The sequence below is a fragment of the Chamaea fasciata genome, unplaced genomic scaffold (assembly GCF_029207755.1).
Source record: "Chamaea fasciata isolate MVZ Bird 193981 ecotype frontalis unplaced genomic scaffold, bChaFas1.0.hap1 SCAF_2, whole genome shotgun sequence".
Lineage (NCBI taxonomy): Eukaryota > Metazoa > Chordata > Aves > Passeriformes > Sylviidae > Chamaea > Chamaea fasciata.
Genome location: NW_027094087.1, coordinates 90,397,574 through 90,413,137, shown reverse-complemented (window position 1 = coordinate 90,413,137; position 15,564 = coordinate 90,397,574). Strand labels below are relative to the sequence as shown.

At 39.7% G+C, this 15,564-nt stretch overlaps 1 protein-coding gene across 6 annotated transcripts in view; it reads left to right on the top strand.

Annotated features, from left to right (window-relative positions):
• MCF2L (MCF.2 cell line derived transforming sequence like) overlaps positions 1–15,564 on the top strand; it is a 127,179-nt gene that overhangs the window by 28,736 nt on the left and 82,879 nt on the right. For 2 of the 6 annotated variants that reach the window (XM_066176746.1, XM_066176741.1), the window contains exon 1: positions 1,912–3,024. The exons of 3 other annotated variants lie outside the window; for them this stretch is intronic. In XM_066176746.1, coding sequence (XP_066032843.1) covers positions 2,904–3,024 — 121 coding nt within the window. In that variant the 5' untranslated portion in view covers positions 1,912–2,903. Of the gene's footprint in view, positions 1–1,911; positions 3,025–15,564 lie in introns of those variants that run through there. One more of the 6 variants, XM_066176742.1, reaches the window with a different exon arrangement.

The window sequence follows — 15,564 nt, the reverse complement described above, 5'->3', positions numbered from 1 at the left end:
TGTCTGTAAACACTGGTGTAATTTGCTGCTGCTGTACAGAGCAGAGATGTCCTTCAAATAGGAGCTTTTGTTATAGTAATGCCAGCAGCAAGGGAAAATATTCAGATTATTTTCCTGGAGATAGAAGCTGCTGCTGTTTGGAAAACAGTGCATTACACCATCTGTTTCCTTCTGATTGCGCACTACCACAGCCATTGTTGTGATTAATTTCTTTGCTTCTAGGCACAAATTTGAGTGCTTGAAAGAAGATTAAAAGCTTGTTTGTGGACAGGGATGTAGCTAATGGCTACATTTCAGTAGGATTGTGTGTACTTACCAACTTTACAGTTTAAGTCATCAATCTTCTGCATGCATTTGATATGTGAAGAAAGAAAGGCGAACATCCTTTTTCCTTCTAATAATCCTTTACACGAATTGCTGGTGAGGTTTTCACCATGTGCCACTGGTGTCATCACATGCTCAAAACACCGCTGGGACAAAGAGTCACTTTTCATAGAATCATGAAATCATTTAGGTTGGAAAAGACCTTTAAGGTCAAGCCCTACTGTTAACCCAACACTGGCAGGTCCATAGCTAAACCATGTTCCTAAGTGCCATGTATACATGTCTTTTTAAATACCTCCAGAGATGGTGACTAAACCACTTCCCTGGGCAGCCTGATCCAGTGCCTGTCAAATGTTTTTGTGAAGAAATATTTTCTAGTATTCAATCTAAACCTCCCTGGTGCAGCCTGAGGCCATTTTCTCTTATCCTATCTGCCCCATTTCTAGTGAGGCTTGGCTGCATAAAGAAGATGTGTAATTTCGTCCTCATCCCACTCGATTTGTCAGAAGAAGTCCTTAGGTCATGGGGCTCGTATGCCCCAAAAGCCCCAAAGAATTAGTTATCCTGCCAGGTAGGAGGGAAACCCTGCTGGCTGGCAAATGGCCACAGGCATCTCCTGGTCACGTTTGGTGCCTCAGCTGGGAATCTCAACCAGGAACATGTTGCAGTGTTGGCTCTGCGGATGTTGTTACCCTTTATCTGTCCAGAACCGCTGCTCTGCCCCCAGTGACAAGCAGCACAAGAAAATGCAGAATTTTGCCTGTTATGGATGCTGTATCTTACCTCAGTTCCTCTTTGGTTTGAACCCTGAGCATTAAGTACACTGGCAGTGTGTATCACGGTGGTGTTCCACCACTAGGCTGTTCCCATCCTTCCTTCCTGTGGATTTCTGTGTACCTAAATGAGCTTGAAAAGCCTTTGATCCAGGACATGTGACACATTTGAAATACGCAGTGGTCCATCTGCTTGATACAATGATTTTGCAAGACAAGTGATGTTCACATGAAACTCATCTGTTCTTAATTATTTTTAAAATATTTTTCTTGGTTGTTACATTTCAAGATTGTCACATTTGTCCATGATTTCATGTCGAAAGTTGAACCTCTTCTGGCTAGGACTGTAACAATTCTCCTCTGCTAACACAGTGTATGCAAAAAAAATATTTTGTAATAAGGTATTTAATATTTACTTCAGTGTGACTTAATTAAAGATGGTCTCTTTGAATTTGCTTTCATAGTAATAGGTGATGCATCATATTTTAAAACACTCTTCAGGGTGATGTGCATAATGGTATATATTTGGGTTCTGGCAGATTTGTGGCCATACAGGACATAGTTAAACAGAATTGAGAGGAAAACCTTGACTGCCAAGTAAAGCAGCATTATCAATTTCCTCTCTCCTGCACTGGAAGAGACAGGGGGAGCAGACACTGTAGGGTTTCCTGATATGTTTTAAGAAAGCCTGGGATTCATTTCCCCTCCCTTCCTTCCTATTAGCTGTTTGTTAACTCCCAGGAAGACCCAGATTTTTCTCGTAAGACCTCTCTGCTCACATATTCTGGAAACGGGCTCTGCCTTTGAAGGGCTCAGTCCTCTGTGCAAATACAGGGGGAGGAAGAGGAGTTGTATTGATGATGGGAGTCTGACTTTGGGTAAATGAACTGAAGAGGAGTTTCTAATTGACAGCATTGTATTCACAATGATATTTTCTTTTAATTTGCTGGTATGAGCATTGCACTTGTCCCTGAAGGATACCAGGTGCTTGAGACCAAAGCAGGAAATGCAGCAAGTGTCAGTGTGAGATTTCTGACTTCGGAGTGTGGAGCTGTGAACTTACAAGCAAGACTGGAAAGTTAAAAGAAAGGCATTCAACTTGCCTTTCTTCAGGAGAAACCTTGCAAGTTTCTTTGCAACCGCTGAACATCCCTCACGCGAAGGAGAAGGACGTGAAGAAGGTGATTGTACCAGATTCTTGGGATGAGCACTGGTGTTGGATCTCCCCGTGTGGCTGGAGTGCATTGACAACCTGGATGTTTTGTGGGGGCTTTCCTTCATCTTAAACAGCACAGGGCTGTTAGTTTGGATATAGTTATTTTGGATAAAACACTAAAAAACAGACAGTTTTGCACCTTTTTTTTTTATTTTCTTAAAATGTCACTTGCTAGTCTCACCTGCTTGTGTGAGGAGCTGTGACTTCTTTATTCACACTGAAAGGAGACTGAAGCTGTGGCAAGATGTCTTGTGCAGCATGCTAGGAGGGTGTTGCAGCTTCATGCAGAAAACATCTTGGTATTTTCAGTGCATTAACTGCCACCAATCTTTCTTTTTTCTTTCTAGTGGAACTAGGTACTTGTTCCTGAAGAAAAGCATTTACAATACAAATAACTACACTGCACCCTCTTCCAGGACTTTAAATCTGAGGCCTTTTTCATAATTTTTGAGATCTTCTGACAAAGAAATTTCACACTCCATTGACATTTAAAACCAAAATCAGAGTATTTTTCAGTGTGTTAAAAGAGAGTAATTCTAAAGAGGGCATCCTTTATTTCCTTTGCTGAATAGTTTGGTGAAGATACACCCATGTCTCAACACCGCCTTTTAAGGGAAGGACATGAAAATCCTTTTAGGATCCTACAAAGAGTCTTCCAGATCCATCATGGCAGAAGGCACTCAAGAAATAACCAACATCAAATATGCTCTGGTGAGGTGAATGTGTATGTGATCCTATAGTGTGATGTGTGTGTACACAGAATGTTGCAACTAAACTGGAGCAGCATGTGAGTTGAATATGAGCACTAAGCAGCCTAGCATTTGTGTTATTGATTTTTTTCAACTGATGATTCTTGCTGGAACAAGTGGGGTTTTTTTCTGCAAGTGTACTCATAAAGGGATCCAGCAACTGTTACAGTTAAAAAACACAAACCTTTATCAGTATTTGGTATTACTCTTGATAGTAATTACTGTCACCAGTACCTACTGGAGAAAAACATTATACCTTGTTTTTTCTTGCGTTTCCAGGTGTGTGACTGTATCTAAGGTAGATTTGAAAACTTTACATCAGCCCTTCTTTTATATTCTAGAAGAACATTGCATGAGTATTCCTCTTCTGAAAAGTATACCTATTTATATATATTTATATTTATATATATTTATGTTTATATTTATACCTCTCCTCTCCTGAAATATACCTATTTATGCAGAAGAAAATATTTATAACTGTACTCAAAAAATCAAGAAGCCTCTGATCACATCTGTAACGTACTAAATTTAGGACTTGCCACCACTTACTAAGTCTCAAAATCTGTTTCATACAGTATATGTTAGGGCAACTGATAATTATATAATATTTGTGTTTAGTAAAGCTACATTTTGGTTTATTCTTTTTCTCTGAAATAATTTAAGCCTGACAGGCTAAGATAAGCTGAAGTAGATTTTTCAATAATTAATTAAAACTTTATTGTTTTCTTTTATGCACAGTGACCTATTATGATCTTTTAAAAAAAGAAAAGGGACTTTTTTGTTACTTTTAAAATTAATTTGGAAATCTACATCAACATAAACCTAGCTACCTTTGTTAGTTTTCAAGGCTTTTCTGTAAGCCTTTCTTTGATGTTGACATTTACTCTTAGAAAAAAAAAGAAAAAAAAGAAGAGAAAAATGCCTCTCTGGTGATTTGATTTTCTTACACCTTCATTTTCACTATGCTCACTGAGTCTTTTGTCATCTATTATGTTTGGAATTAAAATGATAAGGGATTTTAATAAACTTTTTTTAATAACTTCTGAAATGTAAAGATTTCCCCGTTCCTGACTGGGCATTTGTGAGGCCAAGATTTGGTACTTTTAGGAGTGCTTACTAGTAAATTATCAAAACCTAGCAATTAATTCTAGTCAGCTGAGACTAGAAAAAGGTTTTATATAAATTGCTGTTCATAACAATTAAGAAAAATCAGGAAAATTTTAACAGCATTTTAACCGTATGGAATGCCATCTTGTAAAGCAAAACAAAACAAGGTCTACTCAAATTTCAGGCTTACTTTCCTGTAGGGTTCAACTATCACTTGGTAGCACTCACACTGCAGTCAAGAACTTACTGTAGCCATGAAAGCCACTACTTTCACCACGTACTTAATCATATTTATGTTTTTATGAGTTTCAAACACCTGCTGGCCTTTCCTTAATGGATTGGAGCTAATCCAAAGTATAGGAAAAGCATTGCCTGCTAGGAGAAAAGCACAAATTTAATGTATTGAATGCATTCTAACAGATAATTCCTAATAATTCCTAATTTTTGCCTAATTTCCTTTAGGCCACGATCCTTAATATAAATCTTGTAATGCTATGCAATCATGTCTTACTTACATCTTCCTTTCACTATTTAGAGGTGTGTGTGTATAGTCAGAAAATAGTATGTTTCTGTAGGAAACTGTCTTTTCTGTCTCCCACCCATCTTTATTATTATTCCAAAACTCTTTTTGATCATATGGCAGCCTTTTCTGTTTGAAGTCTTCAAGCATGCAAAAATTCTGTTTCCTTTCCTTCCTGTTACCAATTTTATGTTGACAGTAGGAAAGCAATTACAGGCTTTTAATGTTAAACTTGTATATCCAGTAAGAATTACTCCATTGTTTTGGTCAAAACGTTTGTGGCCCTTTGGACTGATAGGAGTTTTCCCACCTTCCTGGTAGCAACCTCAGCTTTCAGTGGCACTTGCAGACAAATGTTACACAGAAGGTGGATCAGTTTTAGATTGTGGAAAGGGAGAGGTATTCCAGCCTGGGAATGTTCCTGTCCTGTAGCTATGCTAGGTGAAATCACAATTTTGGCAGAATGTATTTCCACAGTAAATGTGCATGTGATTCTATGAATCCCATGATGTATGCACCTCTCTTCTCCTTGTGACGAAGTTGAGCCGCTCTGTCCTGTTGTCCCAAGTCTCACAAAGCTTTGTTCCCTCTTCATTAGCATCTCTGGAAATTGCTGAGAGCATGTTTGCTTTGCTGTCACTTCATCCTTTCCCTGCATGTTAAAATATTTAATACAGTATATAGAAACCTTTAACTGAACAATAAATGTCCTAGTTCATATATTGATTTTGCATTACCTTATTTACCTTAATAAGGGAAGCTGGGCTGGCTTCCAGAGTCATCATACTTCATCAAATCCATTTCTGTTTTATTTTCATTTTAATGAAGCAGACTTTATTTACTTACAGCTTGTTGACAGTTGGATCTGTCCTCCTTGGCCTAATCTTCATTGCACTGTTCTCTGCAGGTGTCTTTAACTCAGGGCAGGCTGTGTTGCCTTTATCTGATCATCCTGGTTGAGCCCTGGCTCTGGCAACACGTGCTCTTTGGGATGCAGATGTTTGGTACCAGGTGCCATGTGGCCCCTCCTGCCTGGACAGGCAGGGCCCAGGCTGGTACGGTGAGTGCTGTGAGACAGCATCACGTTTTCTGAATCCATCCCTGACTCTGTATCTTCTGTGTGCTTCTTCACCTCTGACTGCTAGCAGGCGGGACAGCAGTGGTGGGTTTTTGGAGGATTTCAGCCCTGGAAAGCTGTGGCTCTGAGCAGTCTTCTCTGGGGACACCTGTCTCCCTTCAGCAGGTGAGATTTTCCAAGGTGCTGATGTGCCTTTTGTGATGGGCATCCCAGCACAGGGCTCCCAGACCATGCTTTGAGAGTCTCCCTCTTCTCGCTTACTCTAAGCAAATGGGAACAGTAGGTCAGCGTGAACTGAGCTGTAGAACAAGTCTGGCAAGTGGAGATGCCAGAGACATCTGTCTTCAGTCTGTGCTGCGTCTGGTATGGATGGGGAGTATCTTTGGAGGCATCCTGTAGTCTGCATCTTTTCACTTTGGATTCAGGTTGGTTTTCTGACAAAGATGACTGAAGCTTTAGGGCAGTTTGCTTTCACTTGTAGTTCTAGGAGTGTGATGAATGGGTGGCTGAGGAGACTGTGTCACAGGGTCCTTCCAATCCAAAGAAGTTCTGTGAAAAGGTACAATGTGCAGGACTGTAGTGTGGGTGTCTCATACTAATAGATTTTTGCAGTCAGTCAGACAGAGTTTGGTTAATCCATAACCTGAATAATCCAATAATCCACCACAAAGAGTGAAAAAGTGTCTAGAGGAAGAGCACTTCTGCATCATCTGTGTCAGCTAAGGGGATTCAGATGTGGTACATCTTTTCCTGAAGCTGTATGAGTATTACTGTTGGATATTGAACATTCTTGTAAGAGAAGAGGGAGTTAGCTTACAGGCAGCCTATCAAAATGTGTGGATGTGGAAATGTCAGATTGAACACACAAAAATAGCAGAAATATTTAAGTACCTGAAGGCTTTGGTGTGGCCAAAGCCTGCCTAGAGCCTGTGCAAGCACTGACATTTCTGGTCAGTGGTAAAGTCTGCCACAACAACTTCATTACTGTTAGTCGCCACACTAGATAGGTCCAGGTGTGTGAGGCTGTGTTTACTGTTTGCTGCATTCATGGCTTTGTTTGCTGGCTGCATAAAGGTGTTTAAAAGGGATTCATTTGAGATTTTGTGTTTCCGTGCTTGAGACTTTGTTTGACCTGTCCTGCTTGAAATGCTCTTACACCTTTTTGATCAGAAAGGTTGAGAAAAGACTTAGGTGTGAATCCATATCAGAGGTGATAAACTGTACCTGTGAGTGAGCAATTCAGTATGACTGGTTCCAGATAGCATTGTGAATATCTGCATGGAAAACAGTTTTGCTTTGCCTTGTTAAAGCCTAGCATGAACACAAAAATATGCTAAGGGCTTATGCTTATATATACTGTATCAGACACTGGGGTGTATCAGCAGTCTGTAAATATTCAGGGCGGGGTCACGAGGGGAGAACACTATAATTAAAAAGGTAATTGCAAGAACAATAGCATGAGTGGGGGAAAATATATTTGTAAAGTCATCTTGTGCCACCTGTTGTACTTATGGAACAAAGTTCAGGTAATACAAAAACTCAACCTTCTCGAGGCAGTTTGTTCTGAGCAGGGGAAGGGAAAAGTGGACCTCTTTTTTTCTCTGGTGATGGATCAGAGAGGTATTTCAGTAGCAGAAATGAAGAGTTATTATTTTTTCTCAGAATGGTGTTCGTGGCTGGACTTTGTCGCACAGGGTGAGTTGGCTTAACTTATAACTCCTAGATCTTGTAAATGTAAACAGACCTGTGTAGTCTGCTAAGTCAGGGTGTGTAAGGTGTGTGGCTTGGGGCTGTGCTCTTGGGAGTATTTTAAACGTGTTTTATATGGGCCAAAATACCCCATGTATTTCAAGAGTCTTAAAAGAAACTTTGCTAGCTCATTGATTCTTGAAAATATACACTATTCATAGAAAACACACCATTCGAGAGTCTGAGTGGTAAATGGGAGTATTTGGGTTGTACTTCAAAACCCTTTTTCCAAAGGAAGTAAAACATCAGGTATTTTAAGATTTGAATTTTCATATAAGGTTTTTATAGACTTTTTTTTCAGACAGCATTCCTAAAACTTATTACCATTTAATAACTGTGATGTACGTAATTGATTTATTTGGCTCAGGCAAGTTAATTAGTGAGTGCATCAGCAAAACCAGTTACAGCTGACATCCTTGTGAAGACAGAAAATGTCCCAAACAGGATGTCCATCAAAAGTGAGCTGTTTCTTCCCTGAAATCATTTTCAGAGCATCATCATACAATTTAATAGGGATATGTTCAGTATGTGTTTTCTGATAAAGAGGTTATTACTATTCAAATGCCAATTCAACAACATTAGCAAATATTTTCCTTCCTTCACTTAAGTGTCCGTATTGCTGTCCTATAAATCTGCGGGGCCTTAGCTTCCTTTTTTTTTAAATGCTTTTTTTGCCTTTTTTTTAAAAATTTTAAAATCTTTATCTTTGTGTTACAAAGTAAAAGTTAAGGAAATGCATGCTTTGAGAAGTGTATTTTACAATACATTAAGATGCACGCTGTGATAGAAAGTAGAAATATCTAAAAAGCATGACATTATCAGCAGATCTGGGAGATTGGTCCCACTCAAGATTCCTGAAATTGCTTATTATGTCCTTCCTATTTTTTTTTTGTTAAAAAGGTGATTTGTGTAAAGTTAGAACATTCTGAATTGGGCTGTTAAAAAAGTTACTATTTCCAAATGTTTGGTGCCTTAATTCAGAGGAAAGAATGTTTCTTCTCTAGCTGAGTGCATAATAAGGAAGGAATATGTATTGGGATACTGCTATACAGACCAGCACTTTTAGGCTCCTGGATGATGATTCTTCCAAGAAAACAAAGGCTTTTATGAGCCTCTGTAATGAGCAAGAGACACACACAGAACTGGGGGCAATAAAAGGCTGTGCCTCTAGGCTCTTCTTCCATAGGTCCATGCTGAACATACTCCATGAGCCTGCTCCCTTGGACCTCTTCAGCTTCTCTTTTTCCCTGTTTGCTAAGATTTAAGCTGTCTTTGAGTTTTCTTACAAGGAATAGACCTGTTGCAAGGGTGATTGTTGTGTGACAGACATTAAGGGTTGCAGGTGTGAATGGAGGAAGAAAATGTGAAAAATAGTTCCGTTACTTCAGTACATGTAAAATGAATCCTCAGAAAATGAAATCTGACAGTACCTTTGACTCTTGAAATGGGGGAAAATGTCTTCCTAACCGTTAGTGCTATTTGAAAAGCCCATTTAATTAGTGGGAGTAGCTATCTATGACATTATACCATAATAGGCAGTGAGCTAGTAGGAATTTGTATTTTTCCTACTTTCATGACCACTGAAAAATATGTGAAAAAAAAATGCAATAGTGAAAAAAAGAACTTAGAGTAGCTCTGATCAATAATCTCAGAGACTTAGCTTCAATAATTTAGAGTAAAAATTACTTACTTTTCTTATACTTTTGCTTTTCCACATGGAGAATTGTCAACAAGTAGATATTTACTCTCTGGGCAGAGCCAGTCTTGAAGCCAGGATGTAGCTTTATTTACTCCTTTATCTTGGTCATTGTTCTTCCAAGAAGTTGCCAATCTCTTGTGCTGTTGCAATCTGAATTAGTTCTGCTGAAGTCGTGCTTAATAGGATGGTTTGCACTACTTCCTCTTACTGTGTATGCTTACAGCATTTAATAAAATCCCACATGATCTTCAAATTAACCTCAGAGGTTAAGCCTACCTGAAAAGGTTGAACACACACAGCCTCGTGCTGAGGCAACCTAAGCCAAAAGGATCAAAGTTTATTGTATGATTTCCAGCACTTCCTGACTAAAGCTGGCTCTTGCATTTACTTATTTGTTTTATCTTATTTTGGAGCCATTACATCTTCTTCCAAAGCAGGAAGCGGAGATCAGTGCAACTTCTGTGTATTTCATTTCTTGCTCAGTGATCTAAAAAACATCCCCAAAAAAATTTTTTTTTAGTCAGCAGTTTATCCAACATCTCAGTTTGTTTCTTGCACTTGGACTCGAATATGGCATGAAACCTTCTGCGGTCTTGCTGGCTGGTGGGGTTTTTTTTTTCTGAAAATAATGGCCAAGGGCTGCTGACAACTCTGGTTTTCACATGTACTTACTCTTCATTAGTATCTGTCAGCTGTCTTTGGTGTCATTGACTGTGAGTTTGTCACAGAACTTGCACACAATTCAGGGTGAGGGATCAGGCTGTTGAGTAAGTTCATTCTTTCCTTTTGGAATGAGGCCAAAGAACTAACTGGAGGACCTGGGAATTTTCTGTAGAGAGTGCTTCTTCTCCCTTCTTACCTACCAGGTGAAAAAGTATGAGATTTTTCCGCCTACACTGTTGACAGCATGCAGTGAATCTCAGCCTCATCTATTTATTATCAGTCTTACCCATCTTTGTAACTTCAGAGTTTCTAGTCAACTCCAGAGCTTTTATAAATAGAGGTCACAAAAAAGTGAGTCCAGAGACCAAGGTAGATGAAGATCCTGAAGGGCTCAGTGGAAACGTCTTTTAGTAAGGAATTTTGTCCACTTAACAAACCACAGCAGTTGGTGGAGCAGTTGGGAGGGAGTGAAGCTGTAATTTCAGGTGTGAGCAGTTAGTCAAGAGTACACTTTTAAACATTGTGTCCAGTACGGTTCTCATGAAAATTTATCTTAGAGTTGTCGTGGATTTCAACAGCTCTTGTGATGTGTGAATTACCTACAGTAATCTAAATCTGGACAGGGCTATATTCTGAGAACCTTTAGGCGTTTCAGACAGACAAGCTTAACATAGTTGCTTAGTTGTGTTAGTGATGAGTAGTTCTCTGAATTATTCCCCTCTCTTGATTTATTTCTCTGAAAGGTAACTTTAGAAGTATGTGAGCAGTATGTGAGAAGTACTGATATCATATATCAGTGTATATTTTTCTGTGGCAGAGACCTAATGGAAGAACTCATTTATCTGTGTCTTTTGGATTTTGGGGAAGGAGTTACTTGCTTTTCAAGCTTTTGTTTGAAGGAAAGATGCAATATATATTGCCTTTGTTTTCATCTTCTTGCATTAAACACAAGAAACTTGTTTCATGCAGTGAGTCTGTGGAGCAGAACAGTCTCTAATTCCTAAGACATCATGATTAAAAAATTATCTTCTCTGCTTTAGCCAAACACTTACATAATTCTTACCATCTTTGGTGGATTCCAAAGGTGTATATGAGAAAGTGGATAGGGATCAATAAATCAGTTGTTTTTAATGAGAGGTAGTATGTGAAATGAAGAATTCAAGATGTTGCCTCTATCCTTTTACTTTAGAGAAACTTTCCAGTACTTTTGTTAGATAATGTTTGTTATAGCTGCATTTTTGAAACAGAAACTTGAAACGTCCTTCTGAAGAGATCACAGCTCTCCTTCAACCTTCAAGTCTTCTTTCAAGCTCTCTAGCTTCTACCATCCAAATCTCTAGTAGTGTCTTCAGATATTTTAACTTGATGGGCATGTGGGGTGCAGGTAATGATTTGTGTCATCTGCCATGATGGCTATCAAAGACTGTTTAAGGACATCAGGTGCATGTACAGGTGGTGTCTACTACTTTCAGTGTAAACTTTTCCCCTTTTGGTTGATAACATTTGACCTTGGTGCTTTCTCTGATTTTTTTTTTCTGACTTCCAGCTATTGAAAATTATGTTCTTTGTCTGCAAGGTAAATTGTAATAATATTTTTTGCAGATGTTGTCATTTGCCTTTAGAGAATTATTTTAGGGCTCAATTCTTTTGGAAAAAAATTCAGGATTCCAAGTTTTTTGGGCTGTTCTAAGCTAGTTAGCACCCAGCTATGAGTGATGTGCACCTCCAGTTCAGCACAAAACCAACCTCTGCTGCTACATTCACTGAAAGCATTCAAGGAGGTTTTCTGGTATCTACCTTTAATATTAAAGCCTAAAAACATAAGAACTGTCTTAGTGGCTCCCAATAAAGCCTGTTTCTTTGCCAAAAGAAGGACTTTAGGTTTTGAGGTGTCAGGAGGCTGTTTCGGGGATCATGTGCTTGGCCTCAGGTAAAGCTTACTCCCTGAAGGTGCCTAAGCCACCATTTGGCAGTGTTTAATCCCTAAATAACTGGAATTCGTCTGAGGGTTTGAAGATAAGAGTCTTACAGTCACAAGAGCTATGGATCCTCCACCCAGTGTTTTCCACTCTGGCATGCTTCCAGCGTAAAAAAGAGAAAAGGTATTCCTAAGCCCATCTTATCAGATGGGGTTTCAGCCATTTGCCCAGCTTCAGGTCACCTCAGTTTATCACCTTCAGCATTACAAAGTAACCCAGAATATTTTTCTGGGAACAAGGAGTCATAAACAGCATAATAACAACTGTTTTCCACATTAGTTTGCTTCCTTCTCTCAGTTACAAAACCCTATTATTATTATTGTTTACATTGAAACAATGACAATGCTCTGTCCCCTCTCTTTGTCCCAGGACATGCCAGCCTCGAACCCTTGTGGTCCACAGGATTTTTGTGGATGCTCTGTAGCATAGTCACGGTAGCGTGCTGCTGCCCTGAAGTCTCCTCTGCAAACAATGGGCTTGTTCACTCTTGAATAGTTTAAATTTTTTAAAACAATTTCCTCTATGTGACCATGTTTGTTTTAGAAAGGAAAAAACAGAGGTTGCTCTTGTAACCTGCAAAAGGCATCAGTGCTTCTGGGAGAGAAGACATGTTTTAGAGCACAGTGCAGGCAGTTAAGCAAGTGAGGGGAAGCTCTGTGGTATAAAATAATAATATAAAACCAGAGAAAACGTGACAAAGTAGGCTTTGGGTTGCAGTGTGCCAAATTTTGAAGTACACCAAAAATATACTGATAAGCTGCCAATCTCTGCTGTTGCATGGGAGGCAATAACTTCAGTGGAACTGCTGCCACAGATGGGAACAGGCTTGCATTAGGTCTATTTCTCAGTGTTCAGGCTTCAGGAGAAACTTGGGTTGCTGGTTCATAGCACGGAGCTTGATCTAAAGACCTCCTTGCAAGAGGGGTATTTGCACAAGCCCTTTATCAGCCAACTGCTGGTGGCTGCACCTGTAAACATTAAATGCCTGTGAATTCACCCCAGCAGGGCTGGCTGAAGCTGAATACCACTCAGCTGCCAGGAGGTACCAGGCTGATGCAAGTGCTTTTGGCAAGCTCATAACAGAGCTGCCCAATGTGGCATGAATGAGAGGTACACTGAGAGCTTCTTTCATTGTACAGGTACAATGTAAAATGAAAGAGGCTTCTTTCAGGTACAAGGGGAAGCTTCTTTCTGCTTGCTTGAAGAAGAAAACATTAAATAAGCTCAGTGAAGTCAAGGCTTTTTGTTGTTGGTTTGTGGAAACTAAAATACTTACATGCTGTTACCTTTTTGAAGCTGAGCTGCTGTTTTCTTCATTAGTTAATAAAATAGGGTTATTAAAAATAAGATGTGCATTGGTTTTTTTGTGCCCTAAGGAATTACATGCAAGTAACAGCAGGAACTTGAATATGTGTTATATGTAAGCCATTTCAAATTTGTTCATAGCATAGGAGAAGAAATTCCATTGAAGAAAGAATCCTTAGAACTGATTTCCAGAGACTCAGAATGGGGAAAAAATAGAATATTTCAGGGCCCCTTATAGCTTACTCCCCTAAATGCCTTGAAGAAGTGTGTACAAGATATTTCTTAAAGAAAATTTCAATTTCTTGCCCTGAAACTTCCCTCAAAAATATAGTTCAGCAAGTAAATCCTTGTTGGGAAGTGGGACTAGTTTTAATACTCTCAACATTACTTTGCTGTTGTTCTGTTTGTCTGAGGAGTCTATTTGGTTCTTTGTTGATCCTTTGAACTGGGTTGGTATCTGCATTTGTCATCCTTGGTATTGAGCATTTGGTGTCCTGGAAAGGTGTCTGTGAGTGTTCAGCATTGGCTGAACTGCTGTAGTGTGGGGCTGCAAACAGCAGCAGTTGCAGGATGTGCTGTGTTTGCGCATGGAGAGATGGAGGCTTTTGGCAATGGACATAAAATATGTCATGTTAAAAAGACACTGTTAAATATGTGAAAAATGGGCTGTAGGATACGACCTGAACTGAAGAGGCCTCATTTACTGCCACTGTAGTGCAGGGAACTACAAAGAGTGCCCTCACTTTTGATCCACTTGGCTTGTGCTTTTTCGCTTAGTGCATATACAGGGTGAGAGTTCAGTTCAAATTATGTTGAACTAATCAGGTATGCACTTGGTAAGGCTGGTGGAAAATAAATGCATTTTTTGCAGAGTCAACAAGAGGAAGAGAAGAAAGAATGGCTGGGTGTTGTGTCTCTGTTGTGTCTTAGTCTTGTGAGATTCATGGGTATTAGTTCAGCTGCTGCATGTGTCAGAACAGGTGGAATTTGCTCTTTGGCCTTCATTTCACCTTTCTTTACATCTTCATTCTCCTTATGGAAAAGAGAAGAAACACAAAACTGTTTCAAAAGCCTCTTGGGGCTGAAGCATTTTCCCAGAACTGCAGATGCAGGGGACCCCAGAAGCATTGCCTTCTGTTAATTGTGACAGCCTAATTGGCGGTGGTTGGGAAGTTGACGTGGTTGGCTGCCAAGTTTATATAAGTTTGCATAATCACATCTCTTACGTGGCTGGTGCATCTCTTTCTGTTGTTGCTCATCTGAAAATAGTGTGAAGGTTTTTAAGGTGTGCTGAAAAATCCAGCCTGATGAGAGGCTGACACTCAAACCACCCTTGGCAGAGGCGGGGTTTTGTTGTTTCACGCCACAGGCCAGCCCGCGCTGTCACACCTGGGCCAAAAGTAAATGCAGTAACAGGGCAGGTGGCAGGCTGTGATGTGGAAAATGAAGGTAATGCTGCTGTTAAAAAGCTTGTCCTCCACACTGCTTTCCTGAATGGGCCAGGAAGCATCCCAGGAAACTGGAAAAGAAGGAGAATGTCTGTTGCTTTAGGTTGATTAAAATCGCAGGGACTGGCTGCTTTTTCAATCAGGTAAGGGCATGGGCTTCCTGTTTGGATCCCAGAGACTGGAAACAGGACGCGGTTACAGCTGCTGTGTTGCAGTTGTTTATGGATGTTACAACAGCTCTTAGCTGGCTTGGATTATTTAACTTCTTTTATAGAAGTGGCTCATGAAAGGAATCTCTACCTTTTAACGTAATATGTTAGTAGTTTCTTTAAAGTCCTGCATCTCCAAAATAAAAAAGGTCGGATGTGATTTATGTAATGTCTTTCCACAAAAACCAACTTCTGTGAGCTTTACCTCTTTTCCACTGACTAAATTTAACCAAGAATATCGTGCTGCTAAGCACAAGGGGTAAGGTATTTTATTCTCTTATTGTAGTGAGACTTTCTTTCTTTAAAGGAAGTGAATTTCTGTTGAGAACCTAAAGCAATTCTCCTGGTTGTCTCTCCAGAAGAGGTCGGTCTGTTTTCTGCTTCTTTCCTTTTTGATGAGTGGGAAATGGTCTTGTATTTTGTTGGTATTAAGTGTCTTCTTGTCTTGAGGAAACTGTGGAGTTTGTTGAAGCCCAGGAGGGTGAAAGAATTGTCAATGGGAGAAATCGAGATGGAGTTTTGGAAATATTTAAGTGGGGGGAATGGTGACCTTTGAAGATTGCTCAGTGCATTTGCTTGCATTTTTTTCACACTTTTCCCATGTGTGGGGCTTTGTGGGTTGCACAGCCTCAGACAGCTTGCTGCAGTGTGCACGCCTAGGCCACAAAAATTCCAAATCGTGAGTCAAAATCAAAACTGCCTTGATAAGTAAGAAGACAGTGGCATTTTTATCCTATAAGTTATG